This window comes from Mytilus californianus, unplaced genomic scaffold (assembly GCF_021869535.1).
Source record: "Mytilus californianus isolate M0D057914Y unplaced genomic scaffold, xbMytCali1.0.p SCAF_17, whole genome shotgun sequence".
NCBI lineage: Eukaryota > Metazoa > Mollusca > Bivalvia > Mytilida > Mytilidae > Mytilus > Mytilus californianus.
Window position 1 is genome coordinate 4,656,291 of NW_026262659.1, and position 24,599 is coordinate 4,680,889.

At 32.3% G+C, this 24,599-nt stretch overlaps 1 protein-coding gene across 3 annotated transcripts; it reads right to left on the minus strand.

Annotated features, from left to right (window-relative positions):
• Positions 1–1,248: 1,248 nt before the first annotated feature.
• Positions 1,249–16,772, minus strand: LOC127726262 (heat shock 70 kDa protein 12A-like). Of its 3 annotated transcripts, none has more exons than XM_052233574.1 (6): positions 16,657–16,772; positions 14,502–14,533; positions 10,791–11,096; positions 7,789–8,031; positions 6,424–6,583; positions 1,249–2,483 (listed from the first exon to the last, which is right to left on the minus strand). In XM_052233574.1, exons 2-6 carry the CDS (start codon positions 14,514–14,516, stop codon positions 1,417–1,419), a joined length of 1,791 nt encoding a protein of 596 aa, XP_052089534.1. In that variant the 5' UTR covers positions 14,517–14,533; positions 16,657–16,772; the 3' UTR covers positions 1,249–1,416. The 3 variants fall into 3 exon arrangements, with proteins under 3 accessions (XP_052089534.1, XP_052089535.1, XP_052089536.1); XM_052233575.1 differs by having other exon boundaries at positions 14,502–14,558; positions 16,657–16,765; XM_052233576.1 differs by lacking the exon at positions 6,424–6,583 and having other exon boundaries at positions 2,328–2,483; positions 16,657–16,765.
• Positions 16,773–24,599: the final 7,827 nt, after the last annotated feature.

The following is a 24,599-nucleotide window of genomic DNA, read 5'->3' on the forward strand; positions in this document are numbered from 1 at the left end:
GGTCATAATTATATAGTTTCTCAGAATGTTTATGACGTCTTTACACTAAAGCTGTTAGATGTGTACTGATTGTTACTTTGGTCTTATATCCACCTCATTTGTACTCCGTAGATGGTTGGCTTATTGGCAAAAATACCACATCTTATTTTATATCAACTCATTAGATCAATACAAAGCACTCAAACACTAAAGACATCGTTCAGGTCTGATAGTACTCACAGAGGCCAGTTACTGAAAGCTAGTTTAAAGCCAATAACAACTAATAAAAATCGTGTATCGAATGCTAAAAAAGATGACTTTTTTTACTTTTGTCCACAATGATACTCTGTGAACGCAACTCAACCGACAACGTTCGTCAGAGAGCTCTCATATTTGCTAGGATTGTTTGTTATATGTAGTTACATGGCCGCTCCGGAGGAGGGGGTATACCGTTTTACCTCAGTCTGTCCGTCCCAAGAAATGTCCGTTGCATTCTTCTCAGGATATATAAACCTGAGCTTCCTGAAATTCGGTATCAGGCTTTATGTGAGCATGCTACACTGCGAGGTGCGTATTCAGATTCATTCATCGCTTCTCACATTTCTGTTTACCAAATACTTATATTTTCGAAAACATCATTGCCATATAGTATTGTTGCATTGTATTTTATTGCATTGTATAGTATTGTTGCATTGTATCGTATTGCATTGTTATGCATTGTAATTGGTATTGCATTATATTATTGTATTGAATTGAACCGTATTGTATTTTACTGTATTGTATTGAATTGTAAAATTGTATTGTAGTGTAGTGTATTTGCATTGTACTGGATATTGTATATTGTTGTATTGTATCACATTGTACTGGATATTGTATATAATTGGTGTATTGTATTGCATTGTATAGTATTGTTGCATTGAATTGTATTGTACTGTTATGCATTGTAATTGGTATTGCATTATATTATTGTATTGAATTGAAACGTATTGTATTGTATTGCATTGCATTGTAAAATTGTATTGTATTGTAGTGTATTTCAAAAAAAATATTCTAATTCTATTAATTTAAAAAGCAAATATTTTTTCCTTCTTAAACAAATGGTGTATTTTTCAAGAAATTTGTATGACACAATAATTATTTATCTAAAAAAAAAAAAAAAAAAAAAAAAAGATCCCCAAATTTAATGGTCTGTTCCTTTTTACTGTTCCTTCTTCAGCTAAAAATCTATCATTCTGGTACCATTTATTCATGTTTGAGAAAATTGTAAAGTTATGTTTATAGATTTATTCAGATTCATTCTGCAAGATAATGTATTAGATGAACACTTGAGAGCGAAAAGGGTTATAAATAATAAAGACCTAAAAAGGGTATTAAAAGGTAAAGTTAATATTGTATGATTGTATCACGTTTATCACATTGTCTGCATGCCAGATAAAACTAATCGAGTAGACTGAAATATCCGTTACTTTGTTTTCCCGTTGATTTTTCGGTTATGATCGCAACAATTTCCGTTCCACTCACATTTAGTTTTAGTGTCATGTCTTTTCTTTTTGAAATATCGGTCAACTCAAAGTAAAGCACCCCAATACAACTACATCCGTCGTCGGTCACATATTTAGGATTCTTCTTTTGGGTTGCATAGAACTCAAAATGAACTCCTTTATACTCTCTACCAGCTGGAACATAATCATGTTCCGGTAAAAATTCTCCAATATTAACGACTTGACCAACTTCAACATGTTTATCAAACACATTGTCGACAAGACCATTTATCAAATATTTTTTCTTGGATTCGGGGTCGACGCCGGGGGTGAAAGGTCGTTGCATGGCTATACCGTAAGTATATTGTGAAACTCGACTTGTTATCATTTCTGGATTGAATCCAAATAAAACTGCGCCTTTCATCACTGCGATATCAGGATTTTTCGGAATAACAATACCGTACTTGTTTCCAAAATTTTTGTAGATTGCATTTGTAAGAACTGTAGAGTTGGAATGGCCACCAACAATTAAGATTGTCTCAACTCCTTCCAGTTGTTTTTTCTTTAGTAATTCTTCCATTTTTTCAACAATGTGTTGAAGAGAATAATCAAAAAATGTTCTGAAAAGTTCATTTTTTATCCTCAGTTTATCCCTACTTATTGTTATTTTCCCTTTATACGTGCTTTGTTTGACAGTTTCTTCTAGCTCGCAGTCTGTAATGATTTTGAAATGCTGCAACCATGAATATGGTACTCGCAAAGTTTGCTTGTCATTTGGATGTTTCGAGTGTTCATCAGTAAAAGAGGTCTTTGTGTGCTCAAAATTATAAAGTAATTGGTAATAATCGGAAGGATTATTATTCTTTACTTCATTAATAACGTCCCCACCAAGAAGTCTTATCAAAAAGTTGTAAAACTCGCCATTGACTGTGATTCCACCCCAGTGTCCCCCGCACGCTTGATGAATTTCTTTTAATGTATTCCTCCCAGTAACCTCGTGTACTGCTATATCAGTTGTTCCTCCTGTCGAAAATACAAAACGAAATTCATAAGTAAATAATGAAAAAGGTTAACATTATAGATGATAATCAATCTGATTAAAATATAGATCTCCGATTTCGTTATCCTCATACGATCTTCGACGAGTAAGCGAGTTACGATAGATCTGAATATTTATCAGAATTTATATCAATGTACTACAAAAATGTAAAAAAAAAAGACTGACAGAGATTGTAAGAACAAGACATGCTTTTTATTGGATAATAATTATTTATAATATGGTACTTAAGACTTAACATCCCACCATAACCCCTGAATGGAAGGTAAATGCAAGAAGTGTACGACAGCATGACTTGTTTTAATTAAAAAAAAGGTGTTGTATCTGTCACAAGAATAGAGAAAAAGAGATCTTAGTTAGAAATTCATACAATTAACCTAGACCAATATTGAGTGTCCCTATAAGGAATCAAAGCCTTAAAGGCTGTAAAAGCAATTGCTGCCATGTTAATGTTTTGGGGACTTTTTCATCCACATATATATAAGAATTAAACCTGACAGGAGTGTTGTCTAGTGAGAAGTAAGAAGGTTTTAACTTTGTATCAATAAAAGACTTTAGCAGAAAGTCATTTTTGATATGTTTTATATTTCATAAGGAGACAACACGTTTACCAGGCTAAAGTTGGGGTCACATTTACATGTGCTGAAACATATAACCCAAAAAGAAATTATCCCCTGGTAGTGTTTGTAACTGGGCAATAATTTCCTTTATTGGTTTAATTTAAGTAACTATCATAATTAATTTAAATTTAACCATTCAATTAAAACATTTCAACTTTCCAGACGCAAATGTTGAAAAACGGGAAAGAAATAAAATATCTTACAAGACATAAACATGTAAAAAATAAATATATATTTCAGCTTACTAAAAATATTTTCATAATGTTACTTTGTCTTCATTTCTTAAAACTAAGTCCCAAACATTATTGCTCAGTTGATATGTGTCATCCTCATGCGGTACGAGATAACTATAATTATCATGCAATCCCGAAAAGGGGGGTAATTACAGACAAACATGACATTAAATCGTCATTATACGAACAAGAACAAACAGCTCTTCGTTGCTTTGATATTTATCAATTTTCAGGAAACATTGCGAAAAATGATCTTCAATATTTCGAAAACATGTGAAATAAAATTGCAAAGACGGTGGACCGTCGAGTGTCAACACACGTAGTAGACTCGTCCACTGGAAAGACGAGGATAATGGTTTCATCATTTGTCATGCATACCCAGTTTTGATTATGATATCCAAAAGGACGTACTTTTTTCAATCTATGAAACTAGAAAATTCCAAATTGTAAATATCTCTTCATCTGGACTTGGCATCTATCACGTTTTGACGGGTCCATTTCATTAGTAAGGTGATCGATAAATCTTACGGAGTTATGACAAAAAAGGAAAACGAACTTATTGTTATGTGTTTTTAACAAGGGTTTCGTTCCACTAAATTACTTGCGCAAACAAATCAACAAAATAGGTCAGTTAAGTTTGTCTATTTTTAGATTACAGGTAATCATTTGACACTACGTATAACCTGTGTAGTGATTTTGATTTTACGATAAATTTATGAATGAACGATAATTTTATGAATGAACAAGAGCACCTGGCCTCTTTCTTAGAGAAACACCAATTAAACACATAAAACCGTATTTAATAAGAGATAATTCAGTAAAATTTTCAATACTAAATCAACAACTGAAATGATTCGATATTTTGTTGAAACATCGTACGAAAGGAGAACGGAATAGCAGGTATAAAAATGCACTTTTTTCACTCGGACTTCTATGTTTTTTGATAGTCAAACGGTTGTCCCCCTAAATACAAAAATACATCTACAAGAACATATGCTGAAACCTCTTAAATCCACTAACGTTTTTCAAAAGTTTTAAGCTATGTATTGCATTAGAAAACATACATAGGTGTTTAAGAATGACAGACCAGGAGCCTGTTTAACAAAATACTATGGCTTGATCTGGGCGGAGTCTCTGATTTGCGTCACAAAGATGGCCATACGCGATGGCATAAAAGCAATTGCTTTAAAAACTGTGCGGGGTGTATACATTCCCAGTCATATCCGTTTGGACCCCCACCCTCGAGTTGTTTTACAGTCTCTAAACATAAGGTATTGTATTTAAACTCCCCGTCCCACCAGTACGTGACAGCGTATTTATACATCCCACACTACCAAACGGCCCACTAACCGTGGGTGTTACTGTCGTATGGAAGAGCTCAAGGTTATCATTTCCTGTTCAACTATTACTTTTGAGGTCGCACATTTTTGAGTTTTTAAAAAGTAATGAAAGCATATCTGTTACCCCTTACCAAAAAGAAATGGTTATGGTTTCCGAATTACACAGTTGATTTGGCGACGCTCTCATGAAACATAAAATACCGCAGAAAAGCAAGGATGGGACATGAACTTTATATGTGCTTGCTACCACTTGAGCGTTTTCAATGCAAAAGACAAAACATGTACGAGAGGAGGGTATTCCAAACAAAAAAGAGGGAGGAATTGACATGGGCCATGTACCTAACTAGCTCTTAATCGACTTAAAACAAGACCTCACGCCACAAAAGAGAGCCTCTAATTTGTCACTACCCAAGAACACACGGATACCAAATATCAAAGCAATAATCTGAATGGAGAGGAAAAGTCAACATTTGTTTTTGTTGTTATTAGAAGCCTAATTTTTTGGCTTCACTTTTGGTCTCGATAATATTCGTTAAAAGTTTTCCAGAAACTTGTATGGATTTTTTTTATCAATCACGATTTGTGCAAAATATAGTATTATAGTATTTTGAGAGATAGCCACACAAATTACAAATTCACCAGTTTTATAATTAGACAGACGGCGGGTATTAGGCGAACATACAAAGTATGAAAAGTGTTAAGGAATGTAGGTCATGTGAGCTGCAATTGGGAGGAGAGAACAGGAGACAAGGAAAAATAGCATAGACATTGTTAAAAAGGACGGGGATTTCAGTGATAAGAACTGGATAAACTAATAAAATTATACGGAAATGTAGTTAAACATTGTAGGATTTGTTATGTATACATATATATAAACAAGTCTAAATTGAAAACAACGTTCAAACCTATGATTGCGTTGGATAAAAACCGCAATTTTTATACGTGTGCATGCAAAACAAATTTCTTGGTAGAGGGGTCTAAATACAGCACAAACAACATTTTCCAAAAGACCAAAAAAGTGAAAAAGTATATTTTAACAAAACGCATTTGACTAGCAAGTCGAACAACTGGTGTTCTTAAACCCTGCTGACTGCCATTGGCGATTGCCAAATAAACGGATCACCAGATGTAACAAAATGGATCTTATTATCAATTTTTTTACCAAACAGAAAACAATAAGTTTGCGGAAAAGATTGGAATACCGCAAACATGAGGTGCAAAAATTTGTACACCATATCCGGATTTCGACAATTAATGTCTCTTCAGTGATGTTAGGAATCGAAAAGGTATTTGGAAGGCCATATAATTTACCTCAATTAAGGATAGACTCTTGAATTTTGAAAGAGCCGAAATAGGATGAACGGATCATATAAATCCGAAGGCAAATATAATACAAGCCCAAACGAAAAAATATAAACAAGTCTAAATTGAAAACAACGTTCAAACCTATGATTGCGTTGGATAAAAACCGCAATTTTTATATATATATACAAGTCAAATGCGTTTTTGTTAAAATATACTTTGTCACTTTTTTGGTCTTTTGGAAAATGTTGTTTGTATTGTATTTAGACCCCTTTACCAAGAAATTTGTTTTGCATGCACACGTATAAAAATTGCGGTTTTTATCCAACGCAATCATAGGTTTGAACGTTATTTTCAATTTAGACTTGTTTATATATAATTTATATACGACACTATGTCATTTGTATTTACCGCCTTGATCAAGGACAACATATTTTGACCCAACATCCATTGCTGCAATAACTTTACCGCCATCATCCTCCTCTTTAATACTGACCGGTACTTTACGACAGTACAATGAGGCAGCTTCTGGTTCCAATGCTAAGGTCAAATTATCACGTAATATACCAGCCTACAAGACAATTGAGATATAACGATAACCATAGGCTCTAAAGAGCCTGTGTCGCTCAGTTAGGGAAAAGCGCCAAAAATTGTTAAAAATCGTTTTTCAAGGGCAATAACTTCAATAATGGGTCGTCATATGATATCAACCTTGCTGATTTATTGTTGATCTTGTGTTACTGATAATTTTTGCTATTTAAAGTTTTCCCCTATCTGTTATGATATTTTTCATATCAGGTCAAAACGCAAAAAAAAAAAAAAAATCGTCACTAAAGGGCAATAAATCCATAAAGGAGTCGTCTGACGATTTCGACCATGTTGAATTATTTGTAAATCTTGCCTTACTAACCATTTTGTTATTTAAGACACAAATGGTAAACATTTGGTAAATTTCTCCTATAAGAAGTCGTCGAACAGTTTTTATGTGAATAGCCAATTGATAGAACTCATGTCTGCCCTTGACAGATTTTCTTTATTTATAACGGTTTTCAAGATAATAGAAAAAAACTTGCATTTTACCCTTATGTTCTATTTTAGCCATGTTGGCAATGTTAGTTTGTTAGCGGGCGGGTTCATTGAACACAATTTTGTAAACTAGATACCCTATATAATGATGATTGTGGCTTTACTGATAAGTTTGGTTAAATTTGGCCCAGCAGTTTAAGCGGAGAAGATTTTTGTAAAAGTTAACGACGACGACGGACGTCAGACTTCAAGCCCTTTGTGCCAGATTAGCTAAAATGATATTTATTTGTAACAGTCTTTTCAGTTTCATGAAGATTTGATTTATTCATGAACAAATGTTACCGTCGAAACCACAGGTACAAAACAAGATTTTATTTTGTAATTTGTATATATACTGAATATACTAGTGTTAAAAAAATCTCGTATGTACTTATGGTCGAAACAGTTGTATTAGCAACTGCAATTAAAAGATTACAACCAAATGATACAATCATCCTGCCAAAAAAAAAATGCATCCGGATTTCCTTTCTTCCAAAATATCAAAAACTCTCGCAAAAACTAAAAGATTCTATATCAACAAGTAGCTGTATATTATATGCAAAAGTTATCTTTAAATTATCCAATACACTCACAAAGTCGACACGCTACAAATTATTGTAGAGGACAATGAAGCAACTCGCTTATTAACTGGAAAAATGTAACTTTTGCATTCAACCATTTTTTAAGTAACATAATCTTCAAACTCTGTACCTGTTCTGCTGCATCACGCATAAACTGTTTCGCTTTAAGATCCCAGATGGCGGGAACTGTAATCACCCACTGTATATCGGCGTCTGTAAACACGGTTCCTTGTTGGTTTTTAGACTGCACGAGATCTTTTTTGAAATATTTTATGACAGCAGCAAAAACATCAACTGCTTTCATTTTCTTCTTCATTTCTGGGTTTTTGACCTCCAGTGATTCTTCCAGCATAGTTTCCTTAGTCAACATGTCCTGTAAAATGGAAAATGTTGACGTCTTTTAGGTTTTTTGTGTGTCTATTATGAGTTACTGTTTGACGTATATGTATATGTATATGTATATGTTATAGATATATTTTGAAATTTCCAATTTACAAAATTGGAAACAGAACAAAGGAGAAAGTCCGGTAAGGGCTAGTTTTGGCCTAATATTCGAAGTGCATCTGATGAAAGATTTTTTACATTTTTTTAAACACTTCAGTGTCTACTTCAGTCGATTAAATTAGTTTATGTGATTGTTAAAGATTTGCACTGATTTGGTCATTAAAGACGCTCAAATCCGAGCTTAAATATGAAAAATCTATCAAATATGACTTTTCAGATGGTTTTTGTCTAAAATGAAGTGGCCGCATTCGTGTTCAGTCTCAACTTTTATATATGTTATGTATTATCATCAAATACAACATATATCTAAATATTAAGACTGAACACACATGCGGTCACTTCCATTTTAGACAAAAACCGTCTTAAAATTAGCACAAATGCTACAATTGTGAATAATTCAGTAATTTTGCATGAATTTAATATGATGCTACTAGTATTACATGTGCATTGTATTGTCAAAAACAGCCCATATTTATGGAACAAAAGTATTCTACTTTCCAATAAATAGATAAAAGTTTACATTTCAACAAAGATATAAGCCAGGAGCCTGAAATTCAGTAAAAATGCTATATTTTGGGACCAAAAAGGGGTCTTACCGGGCCTACTCCTTTATCAAGCAAGCTTTAAAATAATAACAAAAAAAAAACTAAGGTAGTAAATTCATTGCGCAACCAATTATGGCTATTTTTTTGTTTAAGCATATCTTTGATTTCATTTTCCTTAAACGCATTCGTCTCACTAAGCAGAATTGCCTACTTCCAAAGTATCAATCAATATAAAAAAAGGAGACGTGGTATGATTGGCAATTAGACCACTATCCATCACAGACCAAAATAAACTGCTTCGTTGAGCGCAGCTGGATACGCCCGCAGAGGTCCAACCCTGAACAGTTGGGGCAAAAATGGACACAATATTCAAGCTTGATACAGGTCTGAATTTGGATTGTAAATAAATATTTGATATATTATAGGTTTCTGAATAAATGTAGTCAAAGAACTTGAAATTGGTTATATGAAAGATTTCTTGTTGTTGTGCAATACATTGTGCTGTTGCGCAATACTTAGTAAATCTGTTGTCAGACTATAAACAAATAAAATCTTATAACTCGGAAACGTAAAATCGAAAATTTATAAAAATCAAAAGGGAGCTTACAAAAATAGATATAAACAATTTACCAAAGTTTCATAAAAAATGCTGAAAGCATTTTTGAGTTATTGTCCGAAAACTGGAAAATCCCCCTTTTTGTAATGAATAAAACCCCATAAATCGGAAACGTATAGTCTGAAATTTATAAAAATCAAAAGGGAGCTCATGTCGATAGAAATACACAATTCACCAAAGTTTCTTGCAAATTGGTGAAATTGTTTTTGAGTTATTGTCTGAAAACTGGCAAATCCCCCCTTTTTTAATGAATAAAACCCCAAAACTCGGAAACGGTAAATCCGAAATTTATAAAAAACGAAAGGGAGCTCACGTCAATAGATATGAACAATTCACAAAAGTTTCATGCTAATTGGTGAAATTTTTTCATGAGTTATTGTCCGAAAACTGGAAAATTCCCCCCTTCTTTTATGAATAAAACCCCAAAATTCGGTAACGGTAAATCCGAAATTTATAAAAAACGAAAGGGAGCTCACGTCAATAGATATGAACAATTCACAAAAGTTTCATGCAAATTGGTGAAATGGTTTTTGAGTTATTGTCCGAAAACTGTAAAACCCCCCTTTTTTAATGAATAAGACCCCAAAACTCGGAAATGGTAAATCTGAAATTTATAAAAAACGAAAGGGAGCTCACGTCAATAGATATAAACAATTCATCAAAGTTTCATACATATTGGTTAAATCGTTTTTGAATTAATGTCCGACATGTTGACGACGGACGGACGGACAGACGGTCAACGGTATACCATAATACGTCCCGTAAACGGGCGTATAAAAAAAGACATGGATCTAAGAAACAGTGTATAGGTTATCGTACGGTTTTCAACAATGAACAAAACCACTTCCGTAGATATTTAATCTACAATAGGCAAGACAAAATGAGTTTAATAAATATTTCTTTCATTAAACTCGTGTTTTATGTCATAGAAGCATTTCTGATTTATCTTTTTTTGTTTATTGTTTTCGAAATTTATTTATATCATTGATATAAGCCAGGAGCCTGTTTTTCAGTTGTTGTGGTTTGTTGCTGTATACTATATTTGCTTTTCGTTCATGGTTTTGTATATATATCAGGCAGTTATAGTTTTCTCGTTTGAATGGTTTTACATTTATCATTTCGGGGCCTTTTACAGCCGACTTTGCGGTATGGGTTTTGCTCATTGTTGAAGGCCGTACGGTGACCTATAGTTATTAACTTTTGTTATTTGGTCTCCGGTGGAGAGTTGTCTCATTAGCAATCATACAACGTCTTCTTATTCTAATATGTAATAGAAAATAAAATGGAGAATGGAAACGGGGAAACAACCCGACCAAGGAGCCGAAAACAGGCCAAGGCCACCAATGGCTCTTCAACGCAGCGAGGAAAAAAGAAAAACATGTAAATATTTTGCAGTGTACGCATGACACAAACTATGTAAAAACAACAGAAAGTCATATTGAAAAAAAATTATATAGATAAAAATACCTTTTCTTTGAATAGCATCATTTTGAAATGTTCAAAGTAGTACCATTTCCTGAAATCCATACTGTTTGGGTTTGTCCGAAATTTAGTCATTGCGTCATACCCAAAACTGTCTAATTCTTTATCTGGATTAAACAGAACACATGTTGGGGCTTTATCTGTTATATAGGATCCTTCATTCCATTCTCGAACTTTCATTTTTGGATTGTTTGTATTTTTGGTATATTCATCCCGAGTGCAAACGGCATATCCAGAATAGGTTGTCCCAAAGTCTATAGCTGCGACAAACAGCTTGTCATGTTTTATATCCTACAATACAGAAAAATGATGAACATCCCTTTTGGAGCTGCTTCAGAAGAGTGATGGAAGAGTCCAATGGACAATTAACGGAACGCTTCATGGAATTAGCTATTATTCTAAGGTCCTTTTTGGTCATATAGCTCTTCGACTGATTCTGTTCTTATACATCCTTGGCTTTCCTGATGAAGGTAAATCCAGAAAAGCGCTTTGGACACATGCAAAGTTTCTTGATTCACAACTTTATTTCAACCCAGCACTTAAACAAATATGCAGTCGCCTATAGTGGAAGGGTATATTTGGCCAATCGTAAATAGAACACTTGTTAAAAAAACCCCTTGGTTCCTTAAAGTGACAAAATACTATCCAATATATATTAAAACTTTAAAAAAATGAAACTATAATATTTTTAAAAGCATAAAATATTTCAATATCTGTAACATCGGTTTCCTTTGATATCTTTACTTACAACTGTTTCATCTGATATATATATACTTACAACTGTTTCATCTGATATCTACACTTACAACTGTTTCATCTGATGTATATTATACATAAAATTGTTTCATCTGATATCTTTACTTACAACTTTTTCATCCGACATCAATACTTACAACGGTTCATCTGGTTTATATTTTTACAACTGTTCATCTGATATTTACACTTACAACTGTTGAATCTGATGTATATTATACATAAAATTGTTTCATCTGATATCTTTACTAGCAACTGTTTCATCTAATATCTATACTTACAACTGTTTCATTTGATAGCTATACTTACAACTATTTCATCTGATATCTAAACGTACAACTGTTTCATCTGATATCTATTCTTACAACTGTTTCATCTGATATCTATATTTACAACTGTTTCATTTAATAGCTATACTTACAACTGTTCATCTGATATCTATACTTACAACTGTCCATCTCATATCTATATTTACAACTGTTCATCTGATATCTATACTTACAACTGTTTCTTCTGATATCTATACTTACAACTGTTTCATTTGATAGCTATACTTACAACTGTTTCATCTGATATCTGTACTTATAACTGTTTCATCTGATATCTATACTTACAACTGTTTCATCTGATATCTAAACTTTCAACTGTTTCATCTGATATCTATTCTTACAACTGTTTCATCTGATATCTATACTTACAATTGTTACATCTGATATCTATACTTACAACTGCACATCTGATATCTATACATACAACGGTTCATCTGATTTATATTATTACAACTGTTCATCTGATATTTACACTTACAACTGTTTCATCTGATGTATATTATACATAAAATTGTTTCATCTGAAATCTGTACTTACAACTTTTTCATCTGATATCTATACTTACAACTGTTTCATCTGATAGCTATACTTACAACTATTTCATCTGAAATCAAAACGTACAACTGTTTCATCTGATATCTATACTTACAACTGTTTCATCTGATATCTATATTTACAACTATTTCATTTAATAGCTATACTTACAACTGTTCATCTGATATCTATACTTACAACTATTCATCTCATATCTATATTTACAACTGTTCATCTGATATCTATACTTACAATTGTTTCATCTGATATCTATACTTACAACTGCACATCCGATATTAATACTTACAACGGTTCATCTGGTTTATATTTTTACAACTGTTCATCTGATATTTACACTTACAACTGTTGAATCTGATGTATATTATACATAAAATTGTTTCATCTGATATCTATACTTACAACTGTTTCATTTGATAGCTATACTTACAACTATTTCATCTGATATCTAAACGTACAACTGTTTCATCTGATATCTATACTTACAACTGTTTCATCTGATATCTATATTTACAACTGTTTCATTTAATAGCTATACTTACAACTGTTCATCTGATATCTATACTTACAACTGTCCATCTCATATCTATATTTACAACTGTTCATCTGATATCTATACTTACAACTGTTTCTTCTGATATCTATACTTACAACTGTTTCATTTGATAGCTATACTTACAACTGTTTCATCTGATATCTGTACTTACAACTGTTTCATCTGATATCTATACTTACAACTGTTTCATCTGATATCTAAACTTTCAACTGTTTCATCTGATATCTATACTTACAACTGTTTCATCTGATATCTATACTTACAATTGTTACATCTGATATCTATACTAACAACTGCACATCTGATATCTATACATACAACGGTTCATCTGATTTATATTATTACAACTGTTCATCTGATATTTACACTTACAACTGTTTCATCTGATGTATATTATACATAAAATTGTTTCATCTGATATCTTTACTTACAACTTTTTCATCTGATATCTATACTTACAACTGTTTCATTTGATAGCTATACTTACAACTATTTCATCTGAAATATAAACGTACAACTGTTTCATCTGATATCTATACTTACAACTGTTTCATCTGATATCTATATTTACAACTGTTTCATTTAATAGCTATAATTACAACTGTTCATCTGATATCTATACTTACAACTATTCATCTCATATCTATATTTACAACTGTTCATCTGATATCAATACTTACAATTGTTTCATCTGATATCTATACTTACAACTGCACATCCGATATCTATACATACAACGAGTCATCTGATTTATATTATTACAACTGTTCATCTGATATCTATACTTACAACTGTTTCTTCTGATATCTATACTTACAACTGTTTCATTTGATAGCTATTCTTACAACTGTTTCATCTGATATCTGTACTTACAACTGTTTCATCTGATATCTATACTTACAACTGTTTCTTCTGATATCTATACTTACAACTATTTCATTTGATAGCTATACTTACAACTATTTCATCTGATAACTATGCTTACAACTGTTTCATCTGGTATGTATACTTTAGTTTAGTATGGCGTTCATTATCACTGAACTAGTATATATATTTGTTTAGGGGCCAGCTGAAGGACGCCTCCGGGTGCTGGAATTTCTCGCTGCATTGAAGACCTGTTGGTGACCTTCTGCTGTTGTCTGTTCTATGGTCGGGTTGTTGTCTCTTTGACACATTCCCCATTTCCTTTCTCAATTTTATTACAACTGTTTCATTTGATAGCTATACTTACAACTGTTAATCTTATATCTATACTTACAACTGTTTCATTTGATATCTATTCTTACAACTGTTCGTCTGATATCTATACTTACCACTGTTTCATTTGATATCTATACTTTCAACTGTACAACTGATATCTATACATACAAATGTTCATCTGATATCTATACTTACAACTGTTCATCCAAAATCTATACTTACAACTGTTTCATCTGATATTTATACTTACAATTGTTTCATCTGATATCTATACTTACAATTGTTTCATTTGATATCTATACTTACAACTTTGTCACTCATCCTCGCTTGTCACTCATCTCAAATAAACAAACGAATTTAATTCTAAAACAATGAAAAATATATAGATATACTTTCTGCCAGCTGTATAATTCAAGCAATTGGACATTCCTATCGTTACATGATAGATGTGGATTTCCCATGCATTTATTTCTTTTTACTTTACATGTACAGGACAAGTCTTGAATATATACAACAAACATACGAATAGTTTATTTGAGAATCAGGGAGCCAGGATAAGAAGAATAAGCACAATCATATTTATCAAACATCACATAAACTAATGTGTTTTCTTTTATGTTTATTGGGTTGCTGTCTCGCTGTTGTATACCCATTTGTGGCAGATGCGTTCGACTCCAACGATTGTTAAAAAGCCGATGGTTCTCTCCGAGCACTCTGGTTTCCACCACTAATAAAAAAAACGCCGCCAAGATACAGCCAAGATTGACACCAACAAACAATCAATCAATCAATCATCGACGTAGACAACACATATTCATATTTATTATATTTAACAGAATAATAAATAAATCTAATCAATTCAAATCAAAATTCGGGCCCATTTATAGTATTGGTACTTGGGAACAGATCCATTTTTTTAGCCCTCCTCTTTTTTTCTAAAATCCGTCCCGCAGGGAGAGGGCTAAAATAAATTGTCTTGCCCCCAAGTATCTATGATTTACAGCATATAGATCAATACAAATCACAAAGTTAATACAATATCCAAACATACATCACATGCAATCTAACATACATACTGATTATTAATAATAAAACAATGATTCAGAGCATATATATGGATTTTTTTTTATTTAGAAACAGACTAAATACTGTAAAATCTTAATCTCTATTGTCATGATCTAGATAAAAAGATTTTCTAAATTATTATTTTTTCAGGTAAGGAAACGTTTGAAATACATTTTCATTTTCTGAGAACTATAATATTGGTGATTTTCGCGAGACTGTATTTGGTTTTCGTTAATGTCTCCAAGTTTCTATTCTCAAACTGCTTTAAAATATTTTTTTTCGGTTATTAAAATTGTTCATATGTAAGGGACTTTCAAAATAAAAAGTAAAGTTGAATTTGTAATATGTGCTGAGTTTTCCTGTATCTTATAAATAACTATTTCTTATATCTAGCTATGTCTTAAGAACGTTCTTCTGGAGACATTTCTTCAAATCTAAAATCAATACTAAGTTTTTTAGCAAATAGATAGGTTATATCCAGTTTTTCAAGTGTAAAAAAAAAATATTTGAGTACAATGAATTATTGACTGTTTTTTTTCTAGATTTTAAATCATTATGTGGTAATCTGAGTAGGTCAGAAGGGGGAAGTCCAAATATAATGGGTATCTCCCAAGTTCTTAAGGGACTGTTATGTTTGTACAGAGTTGAGAAACACCTAGAATGTGTGTACAAAATTCAAATTTAAGCTTTCCATTTCCAATTCTTTGAAAATATCAAATAGAGAGAGATTTGTTTTTCTTGTTTTAGCAATGTTAATGACTCACTAGTTCTCACAACCATACAGTAACAAGAGTTGAATGCAATGATAACAGATGTCTCTAAATTTCATATCTTTATATAAATTGAAACATGCTTTCTCGTTTGAATTGCTTTACAGTTGTCATTTAGGGGCCTTTTATAGCTTACCACGCGGTATGGGTTTTGCTGATTGTTGGAGGCTGTACGATGACCTATAGTTGTTAACCTCTATGTCATTTCGTCTCTGCTTTAGAATTGTCTCATTGGTAATCATGGCATATCTTTTATCTTTTTATTTTCATTCTTTTTTTTTATATGATTGTTTTTGTTTTTGGCTCCATTAACATTTCCAGTATTTTCGATTATAAGAACTAAATACTTAAATTGTTATACAAATTCTATAGTATCGGTTTAAATATGAAACCTATCAGTCAATAGCTTAACAGTTTTGTTTTTTACAATGATTAGGCCTACCTTCGTCTTTTCCTATTAATTTCTATACAGCATTCTGTTCAATAGTTGTCGTTCAGAATATCTAGCTTTTTAATAACATATTGATTTGATTGACAAACGTTGCAGTCAGCAAACATTAATTAAAACAACAAATAAAAAAAGCAATTGTTTAAAATTATCGTTAAGGTCTTCTATATAAACTTACCAATTCTCTGATAAAATATGACTGAGTGTTAGCTGACCATTTTAATTGATCTATAGCTGTCTCTACAATAAAAATCTAGTTTCGGTTTATAAAACAGTATTACAGTACACGGTTCATTGATTAACCTTCCTTGTTTTAGTTCAAGATATGAACCTTGATAAGGCGGGAAGATTCAAATTTAATATACTGGATTAATACACTGTATATCTCTATATATAATTAGTACTAGTATATGTACTGTAAACAAGATTTACTACCATATACTGAATTACCGCTGTATAATACAATACTTGTTTATTTCTGTGATTTATAATAGACTGCTTATAATTGATCTGTTTAGCTTAAGAAGCAAAAGCTAAATTTACAGAAACAAAGTAATTTAAACAGGATAGCTGTATGCATGTGTTGACCCTTTATTGTCAAAGTCCACACAAAGCGCAAGACATGTACAATAGTTACCAAAAGCATGTGGTTAAATGCTAGTATAACCCTTCCATAGAACGGAGCCAATTGCGACAGATTAAAATTATTTCATATAAATTTCTCAACTACTGAAGTCTCTCAACTCACAGAAATCAGTGGCGTAGCTTCCCTTGGAGAAATGAGGCAACTGACTCGCCAAATGGTTTACAAAAAATGAATTTGAGAAGATAAATGTAAAACACGTACTAATATTTCATAGTTTAGAGTATATATTAAACATGGTTCCAAAAATGTGACTTCTCTACCCCTAACCGCTCGTTCCTCATTATTAAATTAAAAACTATTATGTTAAACTTTGTTCCAAAAAATGACTGAGGTAGAGAAAACCGACTTGTTTTAGGAGCGACAAATTATACTTTGTCAACAACCCTGATTAAAACAAGGACAGAGGTGGATTATAAGGGGAGGGACCCCTAATGGAGCTACATACTTGTATCTGGTAAATGCACAGACTTAACATGTCAAACTCCTAACGTTACCTAGTTCCCCCTTTTCTTCCCTTTTTCAATATCGTTGATCTACATCTGAAGAGGTCTGAACTGTGAAGCTGACATGTGCTTGATTTTTTTTATTGACCACAATTGTTTTACGTTATGATGACGTGGTTTAAACAGACACTTGTCATTCCTATGGGAATCAATCGTGCTCCTATCCACATAGATGTGTATCTTAATTCATATAAGCCATACTTCATACTATACGGTATTGCTTTTTCTCATTGTTGAAGGCCGTACAGTGACCTGTAATTGCTTATACGTCTTTTGAACTCTGATGGAAAGTTATCTCATTGGCAATCACACCACATCTTCTTTTTTTTATTCATAGTTTAACCAGTTTTAATACATAAATGCACCTAGGTAACCCCCTAAACGACAAAGACAGTGGATCTTAAAACATCACCGAATCTATACAAAAGCTTTATAGGGGAAGTCATTATTTCGGAAGTTATTTTTGTTTCGAATAGAACTTTGTGCTAGTGTGTGACCAATCAAGAGCACTCCTTCCCACCTCATCCCACCCCCTCGCCAAAAAATGATATCATGATTCCAATTATAAATACAACGTACATGTAGTAAAGGTATGAAAAATCCTCTGTCAAATAATAATATTATGAGACTGCAAAAAGATGTAATTTGTTATGATCATGAATAAGATAAGATAAGATAAGATAAGAATTTTATTAATCTAATCAAGAACCCATAAAGGGCATCATTTACAACAATATTAAGCACAATATGATTGGAAAAAAGAAAAACTATATCCTAATATAATACTATCATATATTGGACAGGATCAGAGCCTAACACATCATGTGTCTTACATAACATTAACAATAATTGCATAATAATTTTATATATTTTGTATCCACCTGGATCTTATTTCTAAACACTTAATTATATAATTGCCTAGGCACATAAGAGTTGGTAAATGCTCATTTGTGAACAGCCAGAAATATTTTTTATCCTTGGGTAATTCTTTAAAATTATTACAAAAACTGTTTACTTTATCCCATAATAATTTTCTCTGTTCGTTATATAAAGGACAACTTACTGTGAAATGGGTCTCATCTTCAATAGAATTTGATCCATGTGATAGGCAGTGATGACATAGACGCTGACTTCTCTCTATGTATTTTTTACTATACCTATCTTTCTCAATTTTAAGATCATGTGCACTTATTCTCAATTTACATATAGCTCTTCTTATATTAAAATCTTTAATTGATAAATAAGCCTCCTTTACGAAGTCAGTCTTGAGGTTGAAATAATTTTCTAATTTACTATTACCTTGTGATAAGGTATCAGATCTTTTGACCTCCCAAAATGTTTTAAAACTGTTACAAAGTTTACATTTTACAAATTTAATTAATCTATTGAGCTTTGTATTCAAATTTTGTATATCAAGTGATTGAAGGACATATCTCATAGATGAATACCAACAATTAATGTTTCCTGCATCTAAAATTTTATTACAAACATAAGCATCATAAAGTAACCCATCGTCCAATTTGTTAAGCCTGTGTACATATTTTACCATAGATATAATGACAGAAAAATAAAGAGGAAATCTTGCAACCTCTGATAACACTGCCAAATTTGAGGCTTTTTTATTTACACCAAGAATATATTTTAGATACCTGAAATGTGATTTTTCCAAATAATCATTTATGTAAATTAATTCAAATAGATAATCACTTTTTTTCTTGCAAGCAGCAGAGTTAATCTTAAAGGAACCCCAGATTTCACTACAATATAATAAAATTGGTTTTATTGTGTGATCATATAAATGGATTGCAGTATCAATACTTGGATTACAAGCTGACATGGATTTTTGTAGTTTAAATTTTGCCTTTAAGGACTTTTTGAATAGCTCTTCTTTCCCCTGCTGAAAAAGACCACTGGAAGTAAAGACTATCCCTAAATATTTATATCTGTTAACACATTCTATAGCCTCATTATCTAAACAAAGTGATTCCTTCAAAAATTTTCCAGGCTTGTTAAAAATTAAAACTTTTGTTTTGGACAAGTTAACATCTAGACACCAATCAATACAATAAGTTTGCAGGTTATCAAGTCGGGTTTGCAGACCCTGTTTAGTGTTTGATAATATAATAATGTCATCGGCGTACATAAGACAATCAATTCTACGCCCATTGATATAAACAGCATCTGGACTCGACTCAAATCTTGGAGGCAGATCGTTAATGAAAAGCTTAAATAAATTTGGGCTTAGAACATCCCCTTGCCTAACCCCAACTAGCGAGCTGAAAGATGGCGTTAGTACATTACCCACTTTCACCGACATTTCATTTTTTCTGTACATGTCTTTTAAAATAGTATAAAATTTTCCAGATATGTTATTTTCCAATAATTTGTATCTAATACCACAGTGTATGACCCTATCAAAAGCCTTTTTAAAGTCCACAAAGCAAGCATAAATTTTCCCCCCTTTTCTGTTAGTATATTTATCTAATATGGTTTTTAAAACAAACATATGGTCAGATGTTCTGCTCTTTTTTGAGAAACCAACCTGACATGGATGAATTATATTATTTTTATCAAGATGAATGTCAAGTCTTTTATTAAGAATACTGTTAAATAATTTTCCAATGCATGAATTAATTGCTATGCCTCTGTAATTTTCAGGTTTACTAGGACTCCCTGCTTTAAAAATTGGACATATATAAGACAATGACCATTTGCGAGGGTATGTTCCAGAGCAGAATATCAAGTTAAAAAGTTTCTGCAAAACAGGTGCAAATATACTACCCCCTGATTTTAATATCTCGTTTGGGATACCATCTAGTCCTGCAGCTTTATTATTCTTTAGTTTATTTATAGCATCCAAAATTTCTTTTAGGGTTATTTTGTAATCCAGTTCACAAAAAGTTGGATTATTTTCTAAATTTTTTACTTTCTTGTTAATTTCCTCTAATCTGTCTTTAAATTTGTCAGAGTTGAGATTTAAAGATTGAAAATATGAAAACCAGACGTTAGTTTGAATAGAATGTTCTGGACCATCCAAATTGTCTTCTTTTAATTCTTTGATGAGATTCCAATAACTCTTTGGATTATTATCCCTTAGATTATCCAGACTGTCAAGAATGTTTTGTTTAAATTTCCTTTGTTTATATTTACGTAGCTTATTATACTCCCTATAACATTTATAGTAAGACCCTTTTATAATTGGGTCCCAGGGGAATTTTGATAACATCTCACCTTTAGAAATAAGGCTTTTACGTTTTTGTACCAGGTCTTTGTCAAACCATTTTTTGTTTTTGTATTTACGTGCAACTTTTTTCTTGGTTTTACGGAATATTAAACATTTACTGGCAGCATTATCTATTATATCAAAACATTCATTAGCTGCCTTTTCAATATAGTCCTCTGAAAGATTAAATTTTGTGTCTAAAAAATTTTTGATACTATTTCTAATAATTGGCTGGCATAAAGTATCTTGAAGTTTTTGTGTAGAGGTTTCTGACCATATATATTTTCCTGGAAATAAAATAGTATTGTCTTGCTCCTTAGCTTTATGCGAGTAACTAGCTAACAGGCCAAATGTCAGTTTACAGTGACAGTCTGACAGAGTTGATAAAAAATCAGCAACATGAAAAAATAAAGTATCTTCATAAGTATCTACCTAATTCATTATTACCCTGTATACAAATAGGACTGCGATATAGATATATGTTCACCCAAAAATTCTTTCGTGTGACAGAAAAGATTATGCCGAAAGGGGCATTCGCTTGGCTTCGCGGGAAAGTACCTGTAGGTACTATATACAAGACCCTATCCTGCAGTAAAACCCATGCTTAAAAGGAGCGTCCGTTTGGTTGTGTGGGATATATAGCCACATCCAGTGGTCTTAACGTTACAGAATCCATAATAAACTGTCAGGGGTCCATAAGGGACCGGTTGAAAGGCAAGATATATGCCCATGTCTAAAATGGTCACTTTAAAGATACAGTCGAAGTTCGTGTACTCATCCTGGTCGACCCTTTCTGTAGAGCCCTAGTATATATTGGATTATTGGTTATGTGTTCTTTTACTGAATTTGCATGAAATATTTGTCATTTGATGTGATGTCAAGCAAACAACAATAGATCAATACTGTATAAAATTCTTCCTTTTGCTAAATGCTGAAAACTGTTATGCCTAAAACTGGTTGACCATTAACCGTTCACTCCTAATTCACATTGCAGTCTTTGACCCGCGTTCGAGGCTTTGACTCCCAAGCCTCAGATTGTGTGCCTCCCTGGAAATAAAGAGTCAAGCCACGCCACTGCGAAATATTTTCAATTGCTACTTATGTAATAGTATAGTTAAAACTATACTCGCGTAGACATTGGAAAATAAATTGTAGGTATGGGGTTTGGGTCAGTAGCCCCCTTAAGCTGAACGATTATAATAAAATTTATTGAAAACAAAATTGTTTTATAAAATTATTTGTAAGCACATGCTTACAATGCTACACTGGTGCTACGCCACTGTCAGACAGGGTTTAGATGTTTATTTCAAAATACAGCTCATCCGCAGTAACTGCGTAACAGGAGCGAAAATACATACATGTTAATATATAGCAAACGAATCGAGTAGACCATGATATATATAAATATAAAAAAATTGCATATAAATTGATTCTATTTCACACAATACTGACGTCGAATAGAGTGAACCCGTGCGAATCTTTATAAACAATGCCACGAGGTCAACACTGTCCGCTAACTAACGCATAGAGTACAAGAACATATATTGTGTCCCAGCTGGAAGGTCAATGTATTATGTCCCAGCAGCAAGTGATCAGCAAAATGTTAAAACACAACTATTTTATTCCATCGCTAATGATCTTTGCTTTAATAGTTTTGTTGCAACATCATTACTACAGATCACAAACTGAAATTAGGAACCTAGTCAAATATCGTAAGTCCGTTTCGAAAAATGGTAATGTATGTTATTTTAGTGTATATTTATTTATATTATCAAAGAATATTTCTGTATTTCAAGAACTTTTCATGTGAAACTTTTTTCAACTACTACAAAATAGGAAATGTTGTTACAGTATAGACATGACTTATAGTTGTCTCTATCCTCGGCCTTTGGGTCCTGGCGAATATTTGTCTCAATGGCAATCATATAACAAAGATACCAAAGAAAACTTGCAATCATTGGAAGTACGCTTGAAGTACTCAGTCTGTCTATACACGACTTAAGGTTCATCAGAAGGAATTGAAAAATATGGCCGTGTTTACACCTCAAAATTTACTTTGAGTACAGACAAACCTGTGCATCTGGTAAAATTTATAGGCATGACAGGAACTAGATAATTACATTTTAAATGCATTTTATGTTTCAGAAAATGTATAACTTACTTCGGTTTTGAGATTCCTTTTTGTTTCGTTTCCTTAGGAGTGCCAAAATAAAGAAACTCTTGAATTTCATTTCATACGGTCCACTCAATTACACTGTTTAAATCGCCTATTGTTGTGCAGTTATGTGTTGTCCATCTATTGTCCATGTCAATTTAAACAACTTACTTATATTATTACATAAGGGAACATCTCAAACAAAATAAATTGCAATACCTCCTTAAGGGGTCAATTGGTAATTTTGGTCATGTTGACTTATTTGTAGATCTTACTTTGCTGAACATTATTGCTGTTTACAGTTTATCTCTATCTATAATAATATTCAAGATAATAACCAAAAACTGCAAAATTTCCTTAAAATTACCAATTCAGAGGCAGCAACCCAACAACGGGTTGTCTGATTCATCTGAAAGTTTCAGGGCAGATAGATCGAAACCTGATGAACATTTTTATCCCGTCAGATTTGCTCTAAATGCTTTAGTTTCAGAGATATATGCCAAAAACTGCATTTTACCCCCGATGTTCTATTTTTAGCCATGTCGGCTATGTTGGTTGGCAAGCGGGGTCATCAGACACGTATTTTAATTTAAATACCCTAATGATGATTGTGGCCAAGTTTGGTTAAATGTGTCTCTGTAATTTCAGAGGAGAAGATTTTTTATAAAAGATTACAAAAATTTACGAAAAATTGTTAAAAATTGACTATAAAGGGCAATAACTCCTAAAGGGGTCAATTGACAATTTTGGTCATGATGACTTATTTGTAGATCTTACTTTGCTAGGCATTATTGCTGTTTACAGTTTATCTCTATTTATAATAATATTCAAGATAACCAAAAACTGCAAATTTTACTTAAAATTACCAATTTAGGGGCAGCAACCCAACAACAGGTTGTCTGATTCTTCTGTTAATATCAGGGCAGATAGATCTTAACCTGATGAACATTTGAACCCCACGTCAGATTTGCTCTAAATGCTTTAGTTTAAGAGATATATGCCAAAAACTGCATTTTACCCCTATGTTCTATTTTTAGCCATGTCGTCTATCTTGGTTGCCAGGCGGGGTCATCGGTCATATTTTTTAAACTAGATACCCCAATGATGATTGTGGCCAAATTTGGTTTAATTTGTCTCTGTAATTTCAGAGGAGAAGATTTTAATAAAAGATTACAAAAATTTACGAAAAATGGTTAAAAATTGACTATAAAGGGCAATAATTCCTTAAGGGGTCAATTGATAATTTTGGTCATGTTGACTTATTTGTAGATCTTACTTTGCTTAACATTATTGCTGTTTACAGTTTATCTCTATCTATAATAATATTCAAGATGATGACCAAAAACTGCAAAATTTCCTTAAAATTACCAATATAAGGGCAACAACCCAACAACGGGTTGTCTGATTCGTCTGAAAATTTCAGGGCAGGTAGATCTTAACCTGATTAACATTTTTATGCCGTCAGATTTGCTCTTAATAGAGAGTTTAAGAGATATAAGCCAAAAACGGCATTTTACCCCTATGTTCTATTTATTAGCCATGTCGGTCACTTGGTTTTGGACACATTTTTTTAACTAGATACCCAAATGTTGAT